Source organism: Corythoichthys intestinalis, chromosome 14 (assembly GCF_030265065.1).
Source record: "Corythoichthys intestinalis isolate RoL2023-P3 chromosome 14, ASM3026506v1, whole genome shotgun sequence".
Lineage (NCBI taxonomy): Eukaryota > Metazoa > Chordata > Actinopteri > Syngnathiformes > Syngnathidae > Corythoichthys > Corythoichthys intestinalis.
This window is the reverse complement of record NC_080408.1, coordinates 1276250-1295285: the sequence shown is the minus strand read 5'-3', so window position 1 is coordinate 1295285 and position 19036 is coordinate 1276250. Positions and strand designations below refer to the sequence as shown.

The 19036-nt window shown below is 42.8% G+C and overlaps 1 protein-coding gene across 3 annotated transcripts in view; it reads left to right on the top strand.

The window, feature by feature from the left end:
* Nucleotides 1-19036, top strand: part of ephb3a (eph receptor B3a) — a 124597-nt gene that overhangs the window by 63900 nt on the left and 41661 nt on the right. For all 3 annotated transcript variants that reach the window (XM_057856919.1, XM_057856920.1, XM_057856921.1), the window contains exons 5-9: nt 5106-5441; nt 11110-11234; nt 12587-12743; nt 12976-13084; nt 18807-18859. In XM_057856919.1, coding sequence (XP_057712902.1) covers nt 5106-5441; nt 11110-11234; nt 12587-12743; nt 12976-13084; nt 18807-18859 — 780 coding nt within the window. The remainder of the gene's footprint in view (nt 1-5105; nt 5442-11109; nt 11235-12586; nt 12744-12975; nt 13085-18806; nt 18860-19036) is intronic.

The following is a 19036-nucleotide window of genomic DNA, read 5'->3' as shown; positions in this document are numbered from 1 at the left end:
TGTGTTTGACTGTGGGGACACTTTTTTCCCCCCTGTAAACTGTATGTTGATGTCTTTTCCCAAAAAGCTCTACTTTTGTCTCATCTGACCAGAGAACATTTTTTGTTTTCTCAGGTAAGTTTTGGCAAACTCCAGTCTGGCTTTTTTATGTCTCTTGGTCAGAAGTGGGGTCTTCCTGGGTATCCTACCATAGAGTCCCTTTTCATTCAGACGCCGACAGATTGTACGGGTTGACACTGTTGTACCCTCGGACTGCGGGACAGCTTGAACTTGTTTGGATGTTAGACGAGGTTCTTGATCCACCATCTGCACAATCTTTCCTTGGAATCTCTCGTCAATTTTTCTTTTCCGTCCACATCCAAGGAGGTTAGCCACAGTGCCATGGGCTTTACACTTATTGATGACACTGCGCACGGTAAACACAGGAACATTCAGGTCTTTTGAGATGGACTTGTAGCCTTCAAATTGCCCATGCTTCCCCACAATTTTGCTTCCCAAGTCCTAAGACAGTTCTTTGGTCTTCTTTTTTTTCTCCATGCTCAGTGTGGTGGTACACACAAGGACAGAGGTTGAGTCAACTTGAATCCATTTTAACTGGCTGCAAGTGTTATTTAGTTAGTGCCACCACTTGTTATGTGCCACAGGTAAGTAACAAGTGCCGTTAATTACATAAATTAGAGTAGCATCACATGATTTTTCAAAGGGTGCCCCTACTTTTGTCCGGACCATTTTTGGAGTTTTGTGTAAAATGATCACGATTTCACCCCCCCCCCCCCCGTTCTCTTTTGTGTTTTTTTCATTGCAAGCAACATAAATGAAGATATTACTACCAAAGCATTTGTAATTGCAATCATTTCCTGGGAGAAATTTAGCATTCTGACAGAATTGCAGGGGTGCTAACACTTTTGGCCAGCACTGTAACAACACTGTAGCATTAGCATACCATTCGCGTTAGCATTAACTTTAGTGACGCGAGCGTCCTCTCTGACTGTTGTTGTTTCGGTTTTGTTAGCGTCGGCTGCGGCTTACAATAGTCGTGCTTTTTGAGTATTCGTCGACTAAAATTGGACAAAAAACGAAGACACTCATTTTGAGATGACTGAAGGTATAGCTAATGTATCACAAACTGTATCGTGTCGGGAGGTTCCCACCACGTTTTTTTTTTTTTTTTATTGCTCCTGAAAAATAAAAGGAACCCTAACACTCACGGCTGTCATCATACAATATGGAAACAAACGTACGCTGTGACAGGATAAAAGGATAAGGTCTCGCTGATACTAATGCGATCCGATACGACGGACCCGGCTCTGTGAGAGTGACACGAGCTGCCCGGACTGTGTCATATCCCTCCCGGGGGGCCTTTCCGCACGTTAAATGACACACGCCGTCGCGGGAACACTCTGCACTCTGACGCCGACAAACGCGCAGGCTTGACACTCGCCAGCCGGCCTGTCCTTTGCGGCTCGTGCTCAGCGTGTGCTCGTCGGGTGTCCAATTAGAAGAGCTTGCGCTCTTTCTAATTAGAGAGGACAGCGTGAGGGAGGGAAACGTGGCTGAAGGCCAAGTGAGCGGACGGCCAGTCTTCCGCATATTGTTACAGCATTAGATATGACATATGAGTATTTTAGTTCATTTGGGCTTGAGGCTGAAAATGGGAACAAATCCAGACTCGGGTTACGGATAGAACACCAAGTGATTTTTTTTTTTTTTGTGTGTGTGTGTGTATGTGTTTTTGGTTATAAAAAGTAGACAGACAAACACTTCAAAAGCCAGAGTGAGCGATTATGCCTCGGAAAGTCTTTTGTAACATTGTGATACCTTTGAAGAATAAGATCTGTGGAAAGCCTAGGACATTTGTTTTAACTACCAAACAAAAAAGACATAAAAGTCCACTACAACTTTTAAACATTATTTGGGGTCAGAGCTTCAGATGAACATTTTTTACTAGAAGCACAGTAACTTAAAATTTGAGTGATTTTTGACCATTTACCATGACAGCCCATTGACAAACAACCGGTGCCCAAGTAAGTCAATGCCATTGACAGTAATGCACGTCCATGCCTTTCAAATTTCTCATTCTTTTCCAATGGCATTTACATTGCATTGTGCCCATGTACACAGGTGCCAATGAGGGCTATGCACGTCCATGCCATTAACATCCATGTATGTCGATTCTTTTGATCCCAATATACTTGGATGTCCCCAAATCAACAGGAAATGACCTGATATCAACAGCACGTGTCCTCGAAATGTCCCCAAATCAACCTGGGCGGGTCTAAGATCTGTATACAGTGCTGGCCAAAAGGATTGGCACCACTGCAATTCTGTCAGATAGTGCTCAATTTCTCCAAGAAAATGATTGCAATTACAAATGCTTCGGTAGTAATATCTTCATTTATTTTGTTTGCAATGAAAATACACAAAAGAGAATAAAAAAATTAAATCATTATCATTTTACACAAAACTCCAAAAATGGGCCGGACAAAAGTATTGGCACCCTCAGCCTAATACTTGGTAGCACAACCTTTAGACCAGACATGTCCGAAGTCCGGCCCGGGGGCCAAATGCGGCCCGTGGTCAAATTTCATCCGGTCCCCAGCTTCTGTCATAAAATCAATAACGTCTGGCCCGTACACAGACTTAATAAATTGGCCAGCAGTACTGCTACCAGCATATGAAGTAGCTTACACACTAAATGCTGCTCCTCATTTACCCACTAAAAGGCAGCAGCACTATAAGCAACATTACCCGGTTGTGACCCTTTACTTCCAATTTTCTAAAATGGCGACAATCAACAAAAAAAAAAAGTTGGCAGCCGACACTTCAAGGATAGGTGGAAATTGGACTATTTCTTCACTAAAATATGCAACTGTGTCTGCCTCATTTGCAAAGAGACAGTCACTGTTTTTAAAGAGTTCAATGTGAGGCGATATTACCAAAGAAGACACGCTGACATGTACGACAAGATTACAGGGAGGACAGCCAGCGAGAAATTGAAGCAACTTGAAGCTAATTTAATTTCACAGCAGCGGTATTTCGCAAGAGCCCGAGAGTCGAAAGAACGCCACAAAGGTTAGTTGCGAGATTGTTGAAATTTAAAAAATAATAATAAAGCGAATGTGACACACAGAATGGCTAGCTAAAATTTACTTAAATATATTGTTCTACATAAAGGACGTCAGCCAAGGTCGGCCCCCCACATTTTTACCACACCAAATCTGGCCCCCTTTGCAAAAAGTTTGGACACCCCTGCTTTAGACAAAACAACTATGAACAACCGCTTCCGGTATCCATCAATGAGATTTTTACAATGCTCTGCTGGAATTTTAGACCATTCTTCTTTGGCCAACTGCTCCAGGTCTCTGAGATTTGAAAGGTGCCATTTTCAGATCTTGCCACAGGTGTTCTATGGGATTCAGGTCTGGACTCATTGCTGGCCACTTTAGAAGTCTCCAGTGCTTTCTCTCAAACCATTTTCTAGTGCTTTTGGGTCATTGTCCTGCTGGAAGACCCATGACATCTGAGGGAGACCCAGCGTTCTCACACTTGGCCCTACATTATGCTGCAAAATTTCTTGATAGTCTTCAGACTTCATAATGCCATGCACACGGTCAAGCAGTCCAGTGCCAGAGGCAGCAAAGCATCCCCAAAACATCCGCCATGTTTGACTGTGTGGACTGTGTTCTTTTCTTTCCTGTAAACTCTATGTTGATGCCTTTTCCCAAAAAGCTCTACTTTTGTCTCATCTGACCAGAGAACATTCTTCCAAAACGTTCTTGGCTTTCTCAGGTAAGTTTTGGCCAACTCCAGCCTGGCTTTTGTATGTCTCTGGGTCAGAAGTTGGGTCTTCCTGGGTATCCTACCATAGATTCCCTTTTTATTCTGACGCCTACAAATACAAATAATTGACAATGTCGTACCCTCGGACTGCGGGACAGCTTGAATTTGTTTGGATGATAGTGGAGGTTCTTTATCCACCATCCGCACAATCTTTCGTTGAAATCTCTCGTCGATCTTTCTTTTCCGTCCACATCTAGGGAAGTGAGCCACAGTGCCGTGGGCTTTACGCTTATTGATGACACTGTGCACGGTAGACACAGGAACATTCAGGTCTTTGGAGATGGACGTGTAGCCTTGAGATTGCCCATGCTTCCTCATAATTTTGCTTCTCAAGTCCTCAGACACTTCTTTGGTCTTCTTTCTTTTTCTACATCCTCAATGGGGTACACACAAGGACACAGGGCAGAGGTTAAGTCAACTTTAATCCATTTTAACTGGCTGCAAGTGTGATTTAGATATCACCACCACCTGTTTGTGCCACAGGTAAGTAACAGGCGCTGTTAATTACACAAATTAGAGAAGCATCACTTGATTTTTCAAAGGGTGCCAATACTTTTGTCCGGCCCATTTTTGGAGTTTTGTGTAAAATGACAATGATTTAAGTTTTTTTTTTTTAACCTTTCTCTCTTGTGTTTTTTCATTGCAAGCAAAATAAAAGAAGATATTACTACCAAAGTATTTGTAATTGCAATAATTTTCTGGAAGAAATTGAGCATTATCTGACAGAGGGTGCTAATACATTTGGCCAGCACTGTAGGTCCTTGCAATATATATTTTTACTATTTGCTATTGGCGCCCAAGTAATTCCATGCCATCGACAGCCATTCATGTCCATTCCATTGACGGCCATGTACGTCCAAATTTCCCATTCATTTTCAATGGCAGAAAAACCTATGTAGTTGTGATTTTTGTCCCAAACTTACCATTACATCCCATTCACATTAAGCTGGCACCCATGTAAGTCCATGCCATTGACATTTTGGGGACCGTACGTGTCCCCAAAATGTCCCCAAATAAATAAGAAGTGACCTGATAGATCTGTATCTGCCACAGCAAAGCTTCATCTTAATTTCTTGAGAGATTGCCGTTTCTAGTATAGGCCTACTGTAGATTTATAAATTAATTTAACGTTTAAAAGATAACATTAAAATAAATAAAAGGAGAAACACATCCATACACTAAAGTTACATTTTTGGAAAAAAATTTAAGAACGTTGAGAAGATCCGCCTCTATCGCCGGTTTTTAACCTCCGACTCCCTCGGCAGCTATCCCGTCAGCCCCTCGCAACTTAATCTCCAGCGTGAACGAGACGTCGCTGTCCCTGGAATGGGAAGAACCAGAGGACGGCGGCGGTCGGGACGACCTGGTCTACAACGTGGTGTGCAAGAAATGCTTGCGCGAGCGCAGCCCGTGCACGCGCTGCGACGACAATGTGGACGTCTCGCCGAGGAGGCTGGGCTTGAGGCAGCGGAAGGTGGTGGTCAGGAACCTGCAGGCTCACACCCGCTACAGCTTCGAGGTGCAGGCGGTCAACGGTGTCTCCGGGAAGAACCCCGCCAGCCCGCGCTACTCCACCGTCAACATCACCACAAATCAGGCCGGTGAGTAGACCGTCTCGTACGCGAGCCGTCGCGCTTAATGAAGATCCAGCAATGTCTTCATGATACAGTGGTATGAAAAAGTATCTGAACCTTTTGGAATTTTTTCACATTTCTGCAAAAAATCCCAATCAAATGTGATCTGATCTTGGTCAAAATCACACATGTAAAAACAGCGTCTGCTTTAACTAAAACCATCCAAACATTTATAGGTTTTCTTATTTTAATAACGATAGCATACAAACAATAACAGAAGGAGGAAAATAAGTGAAGCATCTGCCTAAGGGGACTTCAAGAGCAATTGAAACCAATTTTTACCAAACAATTTGAGTCTGGTGTGTGTCCAATCACTGTGGAGTGGTTTAAAGCTGCCCTCCCCACTATAAAACACACACCTGGTAAGAATTGTCTGGATGAGAAGCATTGTCTGATGTGCCTCTTGGCTCTGTCAAAACAACTGTCTGAAGACCTGATCAAGGATTGTTGATTTGTATAAGCTGGGAAAGGATACAAAACAATCTTTAAAAGTCTGGATGTTCATCAATCGACAGTCAGAGAAGTTCTCTACAAATGGAGAATGTTGGGCACTGTTGCTGCATTCCCAAGGAGTGGCCATCCACCAAAGATTACGCCAAGAGTTCAGCGCAGAATACTCAGAGATAAAAAGAACCCTAGCGTGTCTGTTAAAGACTTACAGAAATCACTGGCACAGTCCAATATCTCTGCACACATCAACTATATATAAAACTACTGCCAAGAATAGTGTTCATGGGAGGACTCAACGGAGGAAGCTACTGCTTTCTAAAAAAAAAAAAAAAACATTGTTGCTCGTTCAATGTTCGCAAAAAGGCATTTGGACACTACATAGAAGTTATTTTTTGGGACTGATGGAACCAAAGTTGCATTGTTTGGAAGTAACACAGACTGGCATGTGTGGAGGAAAAATGGAACAGCTCACCAACATCAACACCTCATCCCCAGCGTGAAGCATGGTGGAGGGAGCGTCAAGATTTGGGGCTGTTTTGCTGCCTCTGGGCCTGGACAACTTGCAATCATTAATGGAAGAATGAATTCAAAAGTTTTCCCTGAGGCCTTCCGTCAGACAGTTGAAGCTAAAAAGAGGATGGATGCTGCAACAAGACAATGATATAAAACACAGAAGTAAATCGACTTCAGAATGGTTTCAGAAGAACAAAATACATGTTCCGGAGTGGCAAAGAGAGAGAGAGAGAGAGTCAAAAGTCCAGACTTGAACTCCATTAAGATGCTGTGGCATGACCTAAATTCAGCGATTTATTCCAGGAATCTGACTGAACTACAGCAGTTTTGTAGAGAAGAATGGGCCAAGATTAGTCCTGATCGATGTGCCAGACTGATCTGCAGCTACAGGAAGCATCTGGTTAAAGTGATTGCCATCAAGCGGGGGGGCCACATAATATTAAAAGTGATGGTTGACTTACTTATTTTCCCCCTTGTGTCATTGTTTGCATACTATCCTCATTAAAATATGAAAACCTATAAATGTTTGGGTTTTTTTTTTTTTTTAGTAAAGCAGTTTTTTCATCTGTGTGATTTTGACAAAGATCAGATAACATTTGATTGTGATTTTATGCAGAATTGTGAGAAATTCCTAAAGGTTCTTTTTCATACCACTGTATCTTGGCAGAGTCGGGGGGAGGGCTTGAGTCACATGACTTGACTTGAGAGAGATTTACTTTGAGGGCTTGTTGCTGGGCCAAAACTGCTTTCTATGGAGGAACAGGAGTGCCAAAATTAAATAAGTGCTTCATTGAAATGTTCAGTCCAGTGTGACTTCCATTATTTGTGTAAATATCCCATAATACCATGTGGACCCCTTAAGCCTAATATGTGTGCTTTCCTCGTCCAATTTGGTGAATGTACCTTAAATTGCGTATGACACCAAAAAGCATGTTTATTTCATATTTCACACGGTGTTCTATGCTCCTGAATGAAGTAGACCGCTTGGCTGTGTGTGGAAGCGATCGTTTTATCAATTTTTGAATCCCGCGTCGTGAAAATGAGTGACTTCCGACCACAGTCTCGGGTTTAGGACGAATGCGAATGTGACGTCACCCGGGTCAGCGTCTCACAATTCAGCATTGCTTTATAGCATGCAGATGGACTGCAGATTCAGCTGATTTTGTGGATTAATTTGTTTATTTTTTGCATCATGCCAGCCAAACGGCTGCAGAAAATTGTTGCTGCACCAGGGAGAGGCATGTGAGCCTTTTTGGGTTTCAAAAGGTTACAGTTCACCGCGGATATTGGCCAAAACAAGTGCAATGGATTTACGAGGAAGTGAAGTACATGGGGGATTAAAAGACTAATTTCTCGTCACCTGAGCTTTGCCAAATTGTAGCATCTTGTCGAATCGTCTCAAAATATGATTTTAATTCACATAATGCTATTTAAGACTTTTTTTCTCCTGTCATACGCACTTTAAACAATAGCTTCCCTTGCCCAGCATAAATTGCAAAACTGTCATTCGGTCCATCGAACTGGTTCGGGCAGGAAATGGCATCGCATAGTAAAAAAAGAAATCTTCAAATGAACAACATGAATTAAATGTAAGGGGGGAAAAATGATATTTTTTCTCTTGTCTTTGCAATGTCACCTTCTGGCAAAAGCAAACTTCTCAGCACCTTTCACACACTGTAATCACTTAAGTCAACCCACACTTAATCCACTTTAGCGCAGTTAATGGAACGCAGACAATGGCTTTGAGATGAGTCACTTTAAGGATTCAGCAACCCGTGCAGTGAAGGTTAAAACATGCCCCATTTATTCAAACATTACAACCGGACCCTTGAGCCTATTCAATCTGTACTGTCGTGTCTTGGCCAGCTTTCGCGTGAGCAACACAAAGCCGACTTTTGCTCACGATCGGCAGACGAGACGAGTTAGCGAGGCTCAAGTTGCGAATGAAATGGCAGCCCCGCAGCAATCCTGTCGGACCGTTGCTGCAACCCATCACGGTCAAAATCGGTCCCTGTCATAGGCATTGAAACTTGATTGCATTCTGAGGAAATTAGACTGTCTATCACATCATAATGTCTATACAGGTAGTTCCTGGGTTACGACATACTTGACTTACAGTGGTATGAAAAAGTATCTGAACCTTTTGAAATTTCTCACATTTCTGCATAAAATCACCATCAAATGTGATCTGATCTTTCTCACAATCAAACAGATGAAGAAACAGTGTCTGGTTTAACTAAAACCACCCACATATTCATAGATTTTCATATTTTAATGAGGATAGTATGCAAACAATGACAGAAAGGGGAAATAGGCGAACCACCACATTTAACTCATTCACTCCCAGCCATTTTCACCGGAGCAAGGCCCTTAGCTCCCGGCTGTTTTATTGGATTTTGACTGATTTTTGCAAGGCCCACAGAAAATTCTGTTCTATTGCTATATAAACATGGAACCCACCAAAAGAAAGATTAGACTCTCTTCTTTCAGCAGGAAAAAAAGTAATTTCATATCTTTTTCCATTCTTTAGAAATCAGCATTAGAAAATAGATTAGTTTGAGCAAGTTTCCAATTTCTGATGAAAAAGCTGAGAAATGGAGCTTTTTGTGAAGGCATACATTTGCAACATAACTGACTTTAACACAGCTATTTTTTGCTTTAGTTACATCCCAAACATCTGAATTTTTTTCTTTAACAAAATAACATAAACAACAAGACAAATAGAGCTCTTGATAGCAAAGTAAAAATTTATTTACACATAACTAACTGAGAGATAACGTTGTTGTGGCCGCGACAGCAGGTAAACTTTTCCCTCATCACCGCCTGTCTCATAAAGATGGATTTTTTTGAGTCTCTGCGGGGTCTGCTCGGCGAGCAGCACAGACTCAACGGCATCGTCAGCTACACTGGTGGTCCCGGTCGTTCTGCTCGGTCATCCAGCGCCTGGCATCCGGGCGTCCTCTAGGTTGTTTTCCATTCGGTCGTCTTCCGCCCGTGCGGCCCGGCCGTTCGTTGCGGGTCTTACCAAATGCGCTACTGCCATCCAGTGGCCAGTTTTATTGCTATAAATGGATTTTCAGCTTTGTGCTTTGGAGCTAAATTGAATCAGAACTCAGAGATGTCTCTTGTAAAAAAAACAAACAAACAAAAAAACAGACGTGTAAATACATCTTTGGGACACTGAAACAATTAAAAATAGAATGTATTTATATGTTTTTGGGAGCAAATAAGTTAATATGTTGTGGTAGCAATGACTTCAACCAGACACTTCCTGTTGTTGCAGATCAGTCTGGCACATCGATCGAGACTAATTTTGGCCCATTCTTCTCTACAAAACTGCTGTAATTCAGTCAGATTTCTGGGATGTCGTGCATGAATCGCTGACTTTAGGTCAGGGGTGGGCAAGCCTTTCCTCGAGGGCCACGGTGGGTCCTGATCTTTGTTCCAACTGATTCAGCACAGATGTTTAACCAATGAGGTTTCAGTGGAAACAAGAAGCACCTGACTGCAATCAACTGATTGCACTTGTAAGAAACCAGATTGGTGAAAGGCTGTCCTCATGATGGGTATGAACAAAAACCCGCACCCACTGCGGCCCTTTGTGGAATAGTTTGCCCACCCCTGCTTTAGGTTATGCCACAGCATCTCATTGGGGTTCAAGTCTGCACTTTGACTTGGCTACTCCAGAATGTATATTTTGTTGTTCTGAAACCATTCTGAAGTTGATTTACTTCTGTTTTGGATCATTGTCTTGTTGCAGCATCCATCTTCTTTTTAGCTTCAACTGTCTGGCAGATGACCTCAGGTTTTCATGCAAAGCATCCTGACAAACTTTTGAATTAATTCTTCTATTAATGATTGCAAGTTGTCCAGGCCCCAAGGCAGTAAAACAGCCCCAAATCATGACGCTCCTTTCACCATGCTTCGCGGTGGGGATGAAGTGTTGATGTTCCATTTTGCCTCCACACATGACCTTGTGCGTCACTCCCAAACAATTCAAGTTTGGTTTCATCACTCCTCAAAATATTTTGCCAAAACTTGTGTGGGGTGTCAAAGTGCCTTTTTGCAAACATTAAACGAGCAACAATGTTTTTTTTTTTTTTTTTTTTTTTTTTTTTTTATGGACAGCAGTAGCTTTCTCCGTGGAGTCCTCCCATGAACACCATTCCTGGCCATAGTTTTACACATAGTTGATGAGTGTGATATTGGAATGTGCCAGTAATTTCATTAAGTCTTTAGCAGACACTTCTTTTACTTGAGTATTCTGCGCTGAACTCTTGGCGAACAACTTCACGTTGAGTGATGACAGAACGCGTCATATTAATACAGTAAAAATAAGATACTGTGACGTACAATAAGGTACTGTGTATGCGACAAAAAAAAAAAAAAAGACTGGAGACAAAATGGCCGACGAGACTCCGGCACGTAAAGTTGAAATTGCGTAACTCGAGCAGATCGTAACCCGGAGGTATTTTCATACTTTAGACATTATCACTGTTGCATACAGTTCTTCAGCAGGCGATGTTTATTTCTTCTGTGTTGTGATGTTGCTGAGCTAAGTTATTTTGTTTCTTTTGACATGATCGTTGCACATTTTTACTGTTTTGTTGAGAAAATACAGAAGAAACAAAAGACTGACATAGAGATGTTTGCCACCTTTTTGCCCCCTCAGCACCATCGGCCGTCCCGACGGTCCATCTGATGCGATCCACCGCCGACACGCTGAGCCTATCGTGGCTGCCGCCGGAGAAACCCAACGGCGTCATTCTGGACTACGAGATTAAATACCACGAAAGGGTGAGTTTTCATCTTTTCCGGATGCCGGCAAATACAATATTAAAGCGCGGCGAGTCATTTCTATTGACGGAGCGACTCAGCAGCCGCGCTTTGAATCATTGCTATCGATCAATTTCCCGGCAAGGGCCCGGGTTACCATGCTCAAACGACCTTCAGATTGCAGAAAAATAGTCAGTTACACTTTATTTGAATGCTCCTTATGACCGTGTCATATTTATACAGTGGTGTGAAAAAGTACAGCAGGGCCGAGAACCAAAAGTGGTATTTGCCATGTGGCAAAATTGATTCTCCCATGTGGCATTTTTTTTGGTCATGTTGGAAAATGGATGTTGCCATGTGGCATTTTTGCCATGTGGCAAGGTTTTTTGGCTATGTGGCAAAATGGATGTTGCCATGTGGCATTTTTTTTGCCATGTGGCAAAAATGATTTTGCCATGTGTTTTTTTTTTTTTTTTTTTTTTTTTTTTTGCCATGTGGCAAAATGGATTTTGCAATGTGGCTTTTTTTTTTTGCCATGTGACAAAATGGATTTTGCCATGTGGTGTTTTTTTTTTTTTTTTTTTTTTTTTGTCATGTGGCTTTTTTTTTGCCATGTGGCAAAATGGATATTGCCACATGCACAAAAAGCCAAAGGGCAAAATTCATTTTGCCACAGGTCAAATACCACTTTTGGTTTTCGCTGTCTCTCAAAAAGTATCTGATTTTTTGGGAATTTCTCACATTTCTGCATAAAATCACCATCCAATGTGATCTGATCTTTGTCAAAATCACACAGATGTAAAAACAGTGTCTGCTTTAACTAAAGCCACTAAAAGATTTATAGATTTTCATACTTGAAGCGACTTTTTTTTTATTGAATAATAAAGACACAAATGTCCTAGCCAAAATGTGGCCCAGTCGCAAAGCAACATTACATCAATCAAAAAAGTTGTTTCAATAATAAAAAAAACAAAACAAACTGACTTCAATCCCCCCCAAAAATCAAAGAAAAATAGTTTTCAAATGCTTTTTTTTTTTTTTTTTTTTTTAGTTTCAGATTTATTTTTGCATACAAACACATTTTTTTTGATTGAAAATACACATTTGGACTGAATCAACTTTTTTATTTCTTTTTGATTGAATAATAAAGACACAAATCTACCTCCATATAAGAATTGTATTGGGGTTAGAACACAAAATTATTGAAATCATTTATTATTTTAAAAATGTTTTTATTACAAAATGAAGGGTGGATTTTTTATTTTATTTTAAATAAACAGTAAATAAAACAGTTCATTCCCCTTCTTGGACGGGACCTTTGGCGCCATCAATGGCGGCCAAAGAGTTCATCCAGTGGTCGTCATATGTTCCAGGGCCAGTCCATGTCGCACACCGTAACGTCCCAGCACAGCTCGGCCAAGGTGGAGGGGCTGAGGGCCGCCACGCCCTACGTGGTGCAGGTCCGAGCTCGCACCGTGGCGGGATACGGTCGATACAGCAACCCCATGGACATCAGCACCAGCCTGCACAGTAAGATGGCCTCACCATTTGATTGGCCTTGTTTTCCAATCTTGATAACCTGCAGTACGCGTTGACGTCACATCAGTTCTTTCGGATTCAGCTTGTTCGCCTCAGTTTTGAAATCCAGCCCAAACAACAGAAGATCAAACTGACCTGCCATGTATCATGTGCATGGCTAAAGACAGGCTGTCTTGCCAGGCCTGCTATTTACTCATTTGTGCTTTTTTACGATGGGATTCAGGTGATCCACAGAAGTCTGTGCAAGACCAGCTACCCCTCATCATAGGTTCCGCTTCTGCCGGATTGGTGGTCATCGTTGCCTTAGTGGTCATTGCCGTTGTCTGCCTGAAGTAAGTGCACATCTCTGACAATATGTCAGTCAGTCACCTAATTAATTTCAACAAACAAGCCAATTAATGTTTACATGCCTTTAGAGGTGGAAGAAATAGTCGTGCTCTGTATTTTAGTAGAATTACTGCCAATCAAAGTGGCTCCTCTCATTCCCTTTACTCACTGGCCACCATTGACGGCGCTAGGATGGCCACCAAACCTCTCACTTCAACTGATTTGGACGCCTACAAGTGATCAACTCGTTTCAGTTCAGAGCAAAATATGGAATAAGCCACATGATTGTCCTAAAAAAGAATATTAAATGTTCCCTTTTTTAGTATATTTAAATATATATATAAATAAATAAGATATTTATATAAAAACTAGGGCTGTCAAAATGATCGCGTTAACAGGCGGTAATTTTTATTTTTATTTTTTTAATTAATCACGTTAAAATATTTGACGCAATTAACGCACATGCCCTGCTCAAACAGACTATAATGACAGTACAGTGTAATGTCCGCTTGTTACTTGTTTTTGGTTTTTGGCGCCCTCTGCTGGCGTTTGGGTCCAACTGATTTTATGGGTTAGTACCATGAGTGAGCATGGTGTAATTATTGACATCAACAATGGCGAGCTACTAGTTTATTTTTTGATTGAACATTTTAATAAAACGAAAACATTAAGAGGGGTTTTAATATAAAATTTCTATAACTTGTACTAACATTTATCTTTTAAGAACTACAAGTCTTTCTATCCATGGATCGCATTTAGAGAATGTTAATAATGGTAATGCCATCTTGTTGATTTATTGTTATAATAAACAAACACACTACTTATGTACCGTATGTTGAATGTATATATCCATCTTGTGTCTTATCTTTCCATTCCAACAATAATTTACAGAAAAATATGGCATATTTTATAGATGGTTTGAATTGCGATTAATTACAATTAATTAATTTTTAAGCTGAAATTAACTCGATTAAAAATTTTAATCGTTTGACAGCCCTAATAAAAATGTTCCCCCTTTTAATATAAATTGTGTAAATAAATACATATATATATTTTAAAAATTATTAAAGTTCACTTTTTTGTTTAGGCTTGGGTTTAATTGGGGGAAAAAAAAATCTAAACAAAAATAAAATCTAAACAAAAAAAAACAAGAATACTCACCAATAATGTACGGAGTGCATATACTGTAGGTACATCGACAGAAATAAAATTTAAACAATATGTTGCGCACCAGAAACGATCTGGTAAACATTAGCATTACAGTAACTTTCGGACTATAAGCCGCTACTTTTTTCCACTCATTTTGAAACCCGCAGCTACTAGTCCAGTGTGCCTCATATGTTGATTTATTTGGGTTAATAGGTAACACTTTATTTGAACGCGGCGTCATAGGACTGCAATAAGTCATAATTGTAAAATGACGCTCTCATGGGAATTAATGAATGCTTATGACAGATGCCATTAAGTATCATCTGGCAAACTAACTCCATTTATGTCCAGTTCGGATCTTTTACATCTATTAAAAAGTGACATCTTTTGCCGGATGACACAAAATGACATCGGTCATAAGCATTCATTAATGCTCATTAGAGTGTCATGTCATAATTATGATCGCCTAATGACAGTCTTATGGCGCCAATGTCAAATAAAGTGTTACCAAATACCACAACTAGCAATTAATGAAACAACTGGAACAGTAACTGAAGAAGTAATTAGCACAGAACATGAATTTTGATAGTTATTTACCTCTGTAGCACTGCAATGCATGCTAGAGGCATGATAACAACAGTGTTGACATTAGGTGGCAGCAGAGGTTGAATGTCCTCTCCAAGGAAGCAGTGATGGCCAAATGAAGCTTCTTGAAACAATGAAGCTTTGCAGCAATTTGGTTCAAAGCTTCATGGTGGTTCATTTGGTCTCATGACAGTCTTATGATGCCGCTGATAAATACATTGTTACCGGTTAAAATCTTGGGGTGTAAATATCCCATAATACAGTGAGGACAGCTGCAGTTTATAGTCCAGTGAGGCTTATCTATGAACAAATGCTGTTTTCGTGTCAAATTTGGTGGGTGGAGGCTTATAGTCAGGTGCGCCTTTTAGTCCGGAAATTACGGTGTATATATAGAGTGACCATATTTTGATTTCCAAAAAAGAGGAGACTCAGCCCGGCCTCAAGATACTTGAATTTTACTCGAAGTTCACTCAAAGATGCCTATATCACTTTATATATTTAAAGTGTACCCCCTCACTCTGGATGGAAAAATGCATTTTGGAAAAAAAAAAAAAAAACTAAATAATGACTAATATATAGATAGATAGATGGATAGATAGATATAATGCAGACCCATGGAAATGTAGTCCAGTCAATACACATACACTCAGAAGGCTATGTGCCAACTAAACATTTTTATAAATTACTATAGCGACAATTGTCCTTGACAAATTGTTATTCCCATTCAATTGATATTCTCTTTTTTTTTTTTTTTTTTTTTTTTTTTTTAAACCTGTCCTGTTCAGCTGTTTGACACAGAGAATGGAAGTCTAAGTGCCCAGATTCTGAACAGTTTTAATGTTTCACATTGAGAGTCTGACATACTCCCATTGTGATCATTCAAAATACCTTTTTATTATGACAAAGCAGCGAACAGGAAGGGATTATGGGGGGACAGAAGAAAAGAAATACAAGAGAAGAAGGAAAAGAAACACATACACAAACAACAACTAGATATACATTGAACATCTAAACTAGTTACTAATATGCTGGTGCTATCGTCAGCGAGATGTATTTCCGGTTTACACCATGTGGGGGCCTATTGGCCAGTGAAAGAGGAGAATGGGGGTGGGGGTGTCTATAAGCCTATAAGCTAAGTGATTGAAAGGGGTAGAGTGTACACAAATCAGTTCTGTGATCTAGAACCCAGTAATCGTGTGAATCTCTTATGAGTAAGCCCGTTGGCGACCAACCCTACGTCGCCGCATCGCCAATCCCGGCACCGGGACCCCCGACCCGAGAATGCCCTACCACATCCAGCAGCACGCAGGCCCCACCGGGCGCGCGACAGCCACGCAGACGGGCGGAGAAGCCGCGCGGGCGCCAACCCAGGGCCACAGCCCCCACCCAGCCAGCCCGGGGAGGGAGGGAGGGCGGGCGCGGGGGCGGGGGGCCATGCGCAGCCCATCCCTCCTCCCGCAGCCCAGCAAAGGAGCCATCGTCCCCCCCCCGGGACCCAGGGTGGTCCCCCGGGCCACCCGCGCACCCATCAACCGGCCTTCAGGGATGGCAGGAGGGGACGCACCACCAACCCCACGCCTACACCCACCCCCGCCCGCCCACCCGGGCCACGAGCCACAGCCCCCCAACCGGCACGGCACGCCACGGGACCCCCAGCGGCCCACCAAGCCCCAGGCAAGGCAGGGTCCCCCGCCGGTGCAGGCGACACCCCGCTGATAGACCGGCGCCCAGTCAGCGACCCGCGACGGAGCGCAGGGCGGATGCCCAGCCAGAGAAGAGAGGGGAAGGCGGAGGCAGGAGAACGCCCAGGAACTGCCACGGGGCGATGCAAGATCGGAGACCCGACCCCCCCAACCTACTCCGCGGGCCGGCAGCCGAGGCAGAGGGGAGGCCACACCCCAGGAGCCACGCCATATAAAAAAGTGTGGGACCCACCTACCACCCTATTACTGTGGCTGCCAGGTTCCCGACTGGCAGCCATCACCCAGCACCGTGATGGGGGTGTGAGGGGAGGGTAGTGCAATGTATGCATTAAAATAGGAGAGCTTGGCTTGGGGCAGTGGGACCGCAGCATGGAGCTTCTGCCCAGCCGCCCGTCCCACCGCCCTTTGCCAGAGCTCTCCTGTGGAGTATGATGTGTGGTGCATTTAAAAAAGGTGCAGAGATGGCGGGGCCTGTGGTGAGGAGGCAGCCGTGAGGTACCCCCACCCCCAACAGGTCCCAACCATCCCACAACCTTGGTGTGTGGTGCATTAAAAACAGGGGGGAGCCGGGCCGGGACTGTAAAGCCCCGTCCCAACTCTCCCCGGAGAAATGTATGAGCATGTAAGTGCCAAGGTGAAAAATATTTACAGTGCCGAAGTGAGAAGTGCGTGAGTTAAGAGGCAGGCTCCCGCGGGCGTGGCCCCGTCCACCAGAACCACCGGCCGCAGGGCAGAAGAGGCGTCAGGGCCCCGATCAATCTCCGCCCCAGACCACCCACGGCGCCTCCGCGACCGCCCCCCCCCCCCCCCCCACCGAGCACCCACCCCGCACTCCGAGCAGGCGCCACACCAAGCGCCGGCGACCAGGGGACGTCCACCCCACCGGCAAGGGACAGCAAGCCTCACCCAAGGCCCCGCGGGCCCCAAGAGGCCCCGCCAACGACCCCGCCGGCCGGGGTCAATTGATATTCTCATTCAATGTTCTAGATTGCACACAAACAATAACCGAAAAAAACTGACAAACTATTCAACCAGCATGTTACCAAACGTAGCAGTTCAAAACTGTTTCCCATAATGCCTAGCGTGGTTTAGCTTACTGATAGTTAGCTGAGGCAAAAATCCAACTTTGCTATAAAAGTTTACGATCACCGGCAGCGCAACGATGCGACACCAAACGGGATTTTACAGTCAAAGCTCCGACAGAAGTCAACAGTTGCCATTATATACGTATTTATCGCAAACTTAACAACTGGGCAGGCGTTGTGGCCAAATCGTCATCCCAGTAGATGGCGGTAATGCCTCATGATAGGGGTAAACTGCCAACAAAAACAAGAAGAACTACTCCTTCCCTCCCTTCTAGTAGGAGCCATGTCAACTGCTGCCACCCAGCGGCCGGACGGATTCTCTTCAAATTGGTCCCGTGAAAAATCATGAAAACCGGACATTTTTATGAATTTATAAAACCCACCCGGACGGCGAGGATACTACGTGAAAGTAAGACTTGTCCGGGCAAAAGAGGACGTTTGGTCACCCTAGGTATATAGCATTTAAGCTAGCGGACTTTTGCTCTGCAAGTTAGTCAATTTATCTTTTGTAAGATCCTCATTTATTGATTTGTGTCGTTTGAGGCTAAGCTCAGGCGCACATCGGACATCAGCAGTTTTGGTGTGTTAAAAATGATAATACAGGATTTAGTTGAGCTTTACTTCAATCTTGGACTCAGCTAGCGCCTGAGTTTAGCCTCAAACGTTATTAAAAAAAAAAAAATACATGAGGATCCAAGTAGGAACAAAATATCAATTGGCTAACGTGCATGGCAAAAGTCCGCTAGCTTAAATGCTATATCATTCTAATGTTTACCAGATTGTTTCTGGTGCCCACCAGATATTTAATTACTGTCAAGGTCCATTTAGGGGCTGCGTAATACAGAATTATCGGCTCAAAAACAAAACAAAAAAAAAAAAAAGATTTGGACAATTTGTTTTTCTAGCACCTTCAATGGCAGCCAATGAAGGCTAGTGTTTCCTTTTATTTTCTTTTAATTTATAACAACCCAAAGACTTAATCAGTTAGGTACTTACAGTGGGGAGAACAAGTATACTTGTTCTCCCCACTGTATAGCTTAAAAATGTACCAATCCACTGAGTAAAATACGTGTACTTGTTTACTTCCCTCCCACGTAGAGCTGAGACCTAATTTTCAAAATGAAGCAGAGAAAATATCTGATGGCAATAACGCATATACCTGGAAAATGTCGTGACTGATAATGTTCGTGTGACTTTGTTTACAGGAAGCAGCGCAGCGGCTCGGAGCTGGAGTACACCGAGAAACTGCAGCAATACAGTAGGTGGACGTCTTCTTTATTGGTCATGCCTGCACTATTAAGCACCTGATTTAATAAAGTCACCTGAGCCAGCCAGGAAACAAGTTTTGTTTTTGCACAGTCCCCCTATTCAATTGGGACAATGTTGTTTTTCTTTCTAACTGAGGTGCCCTTTAAACATTCGCCCGGAGACGGTT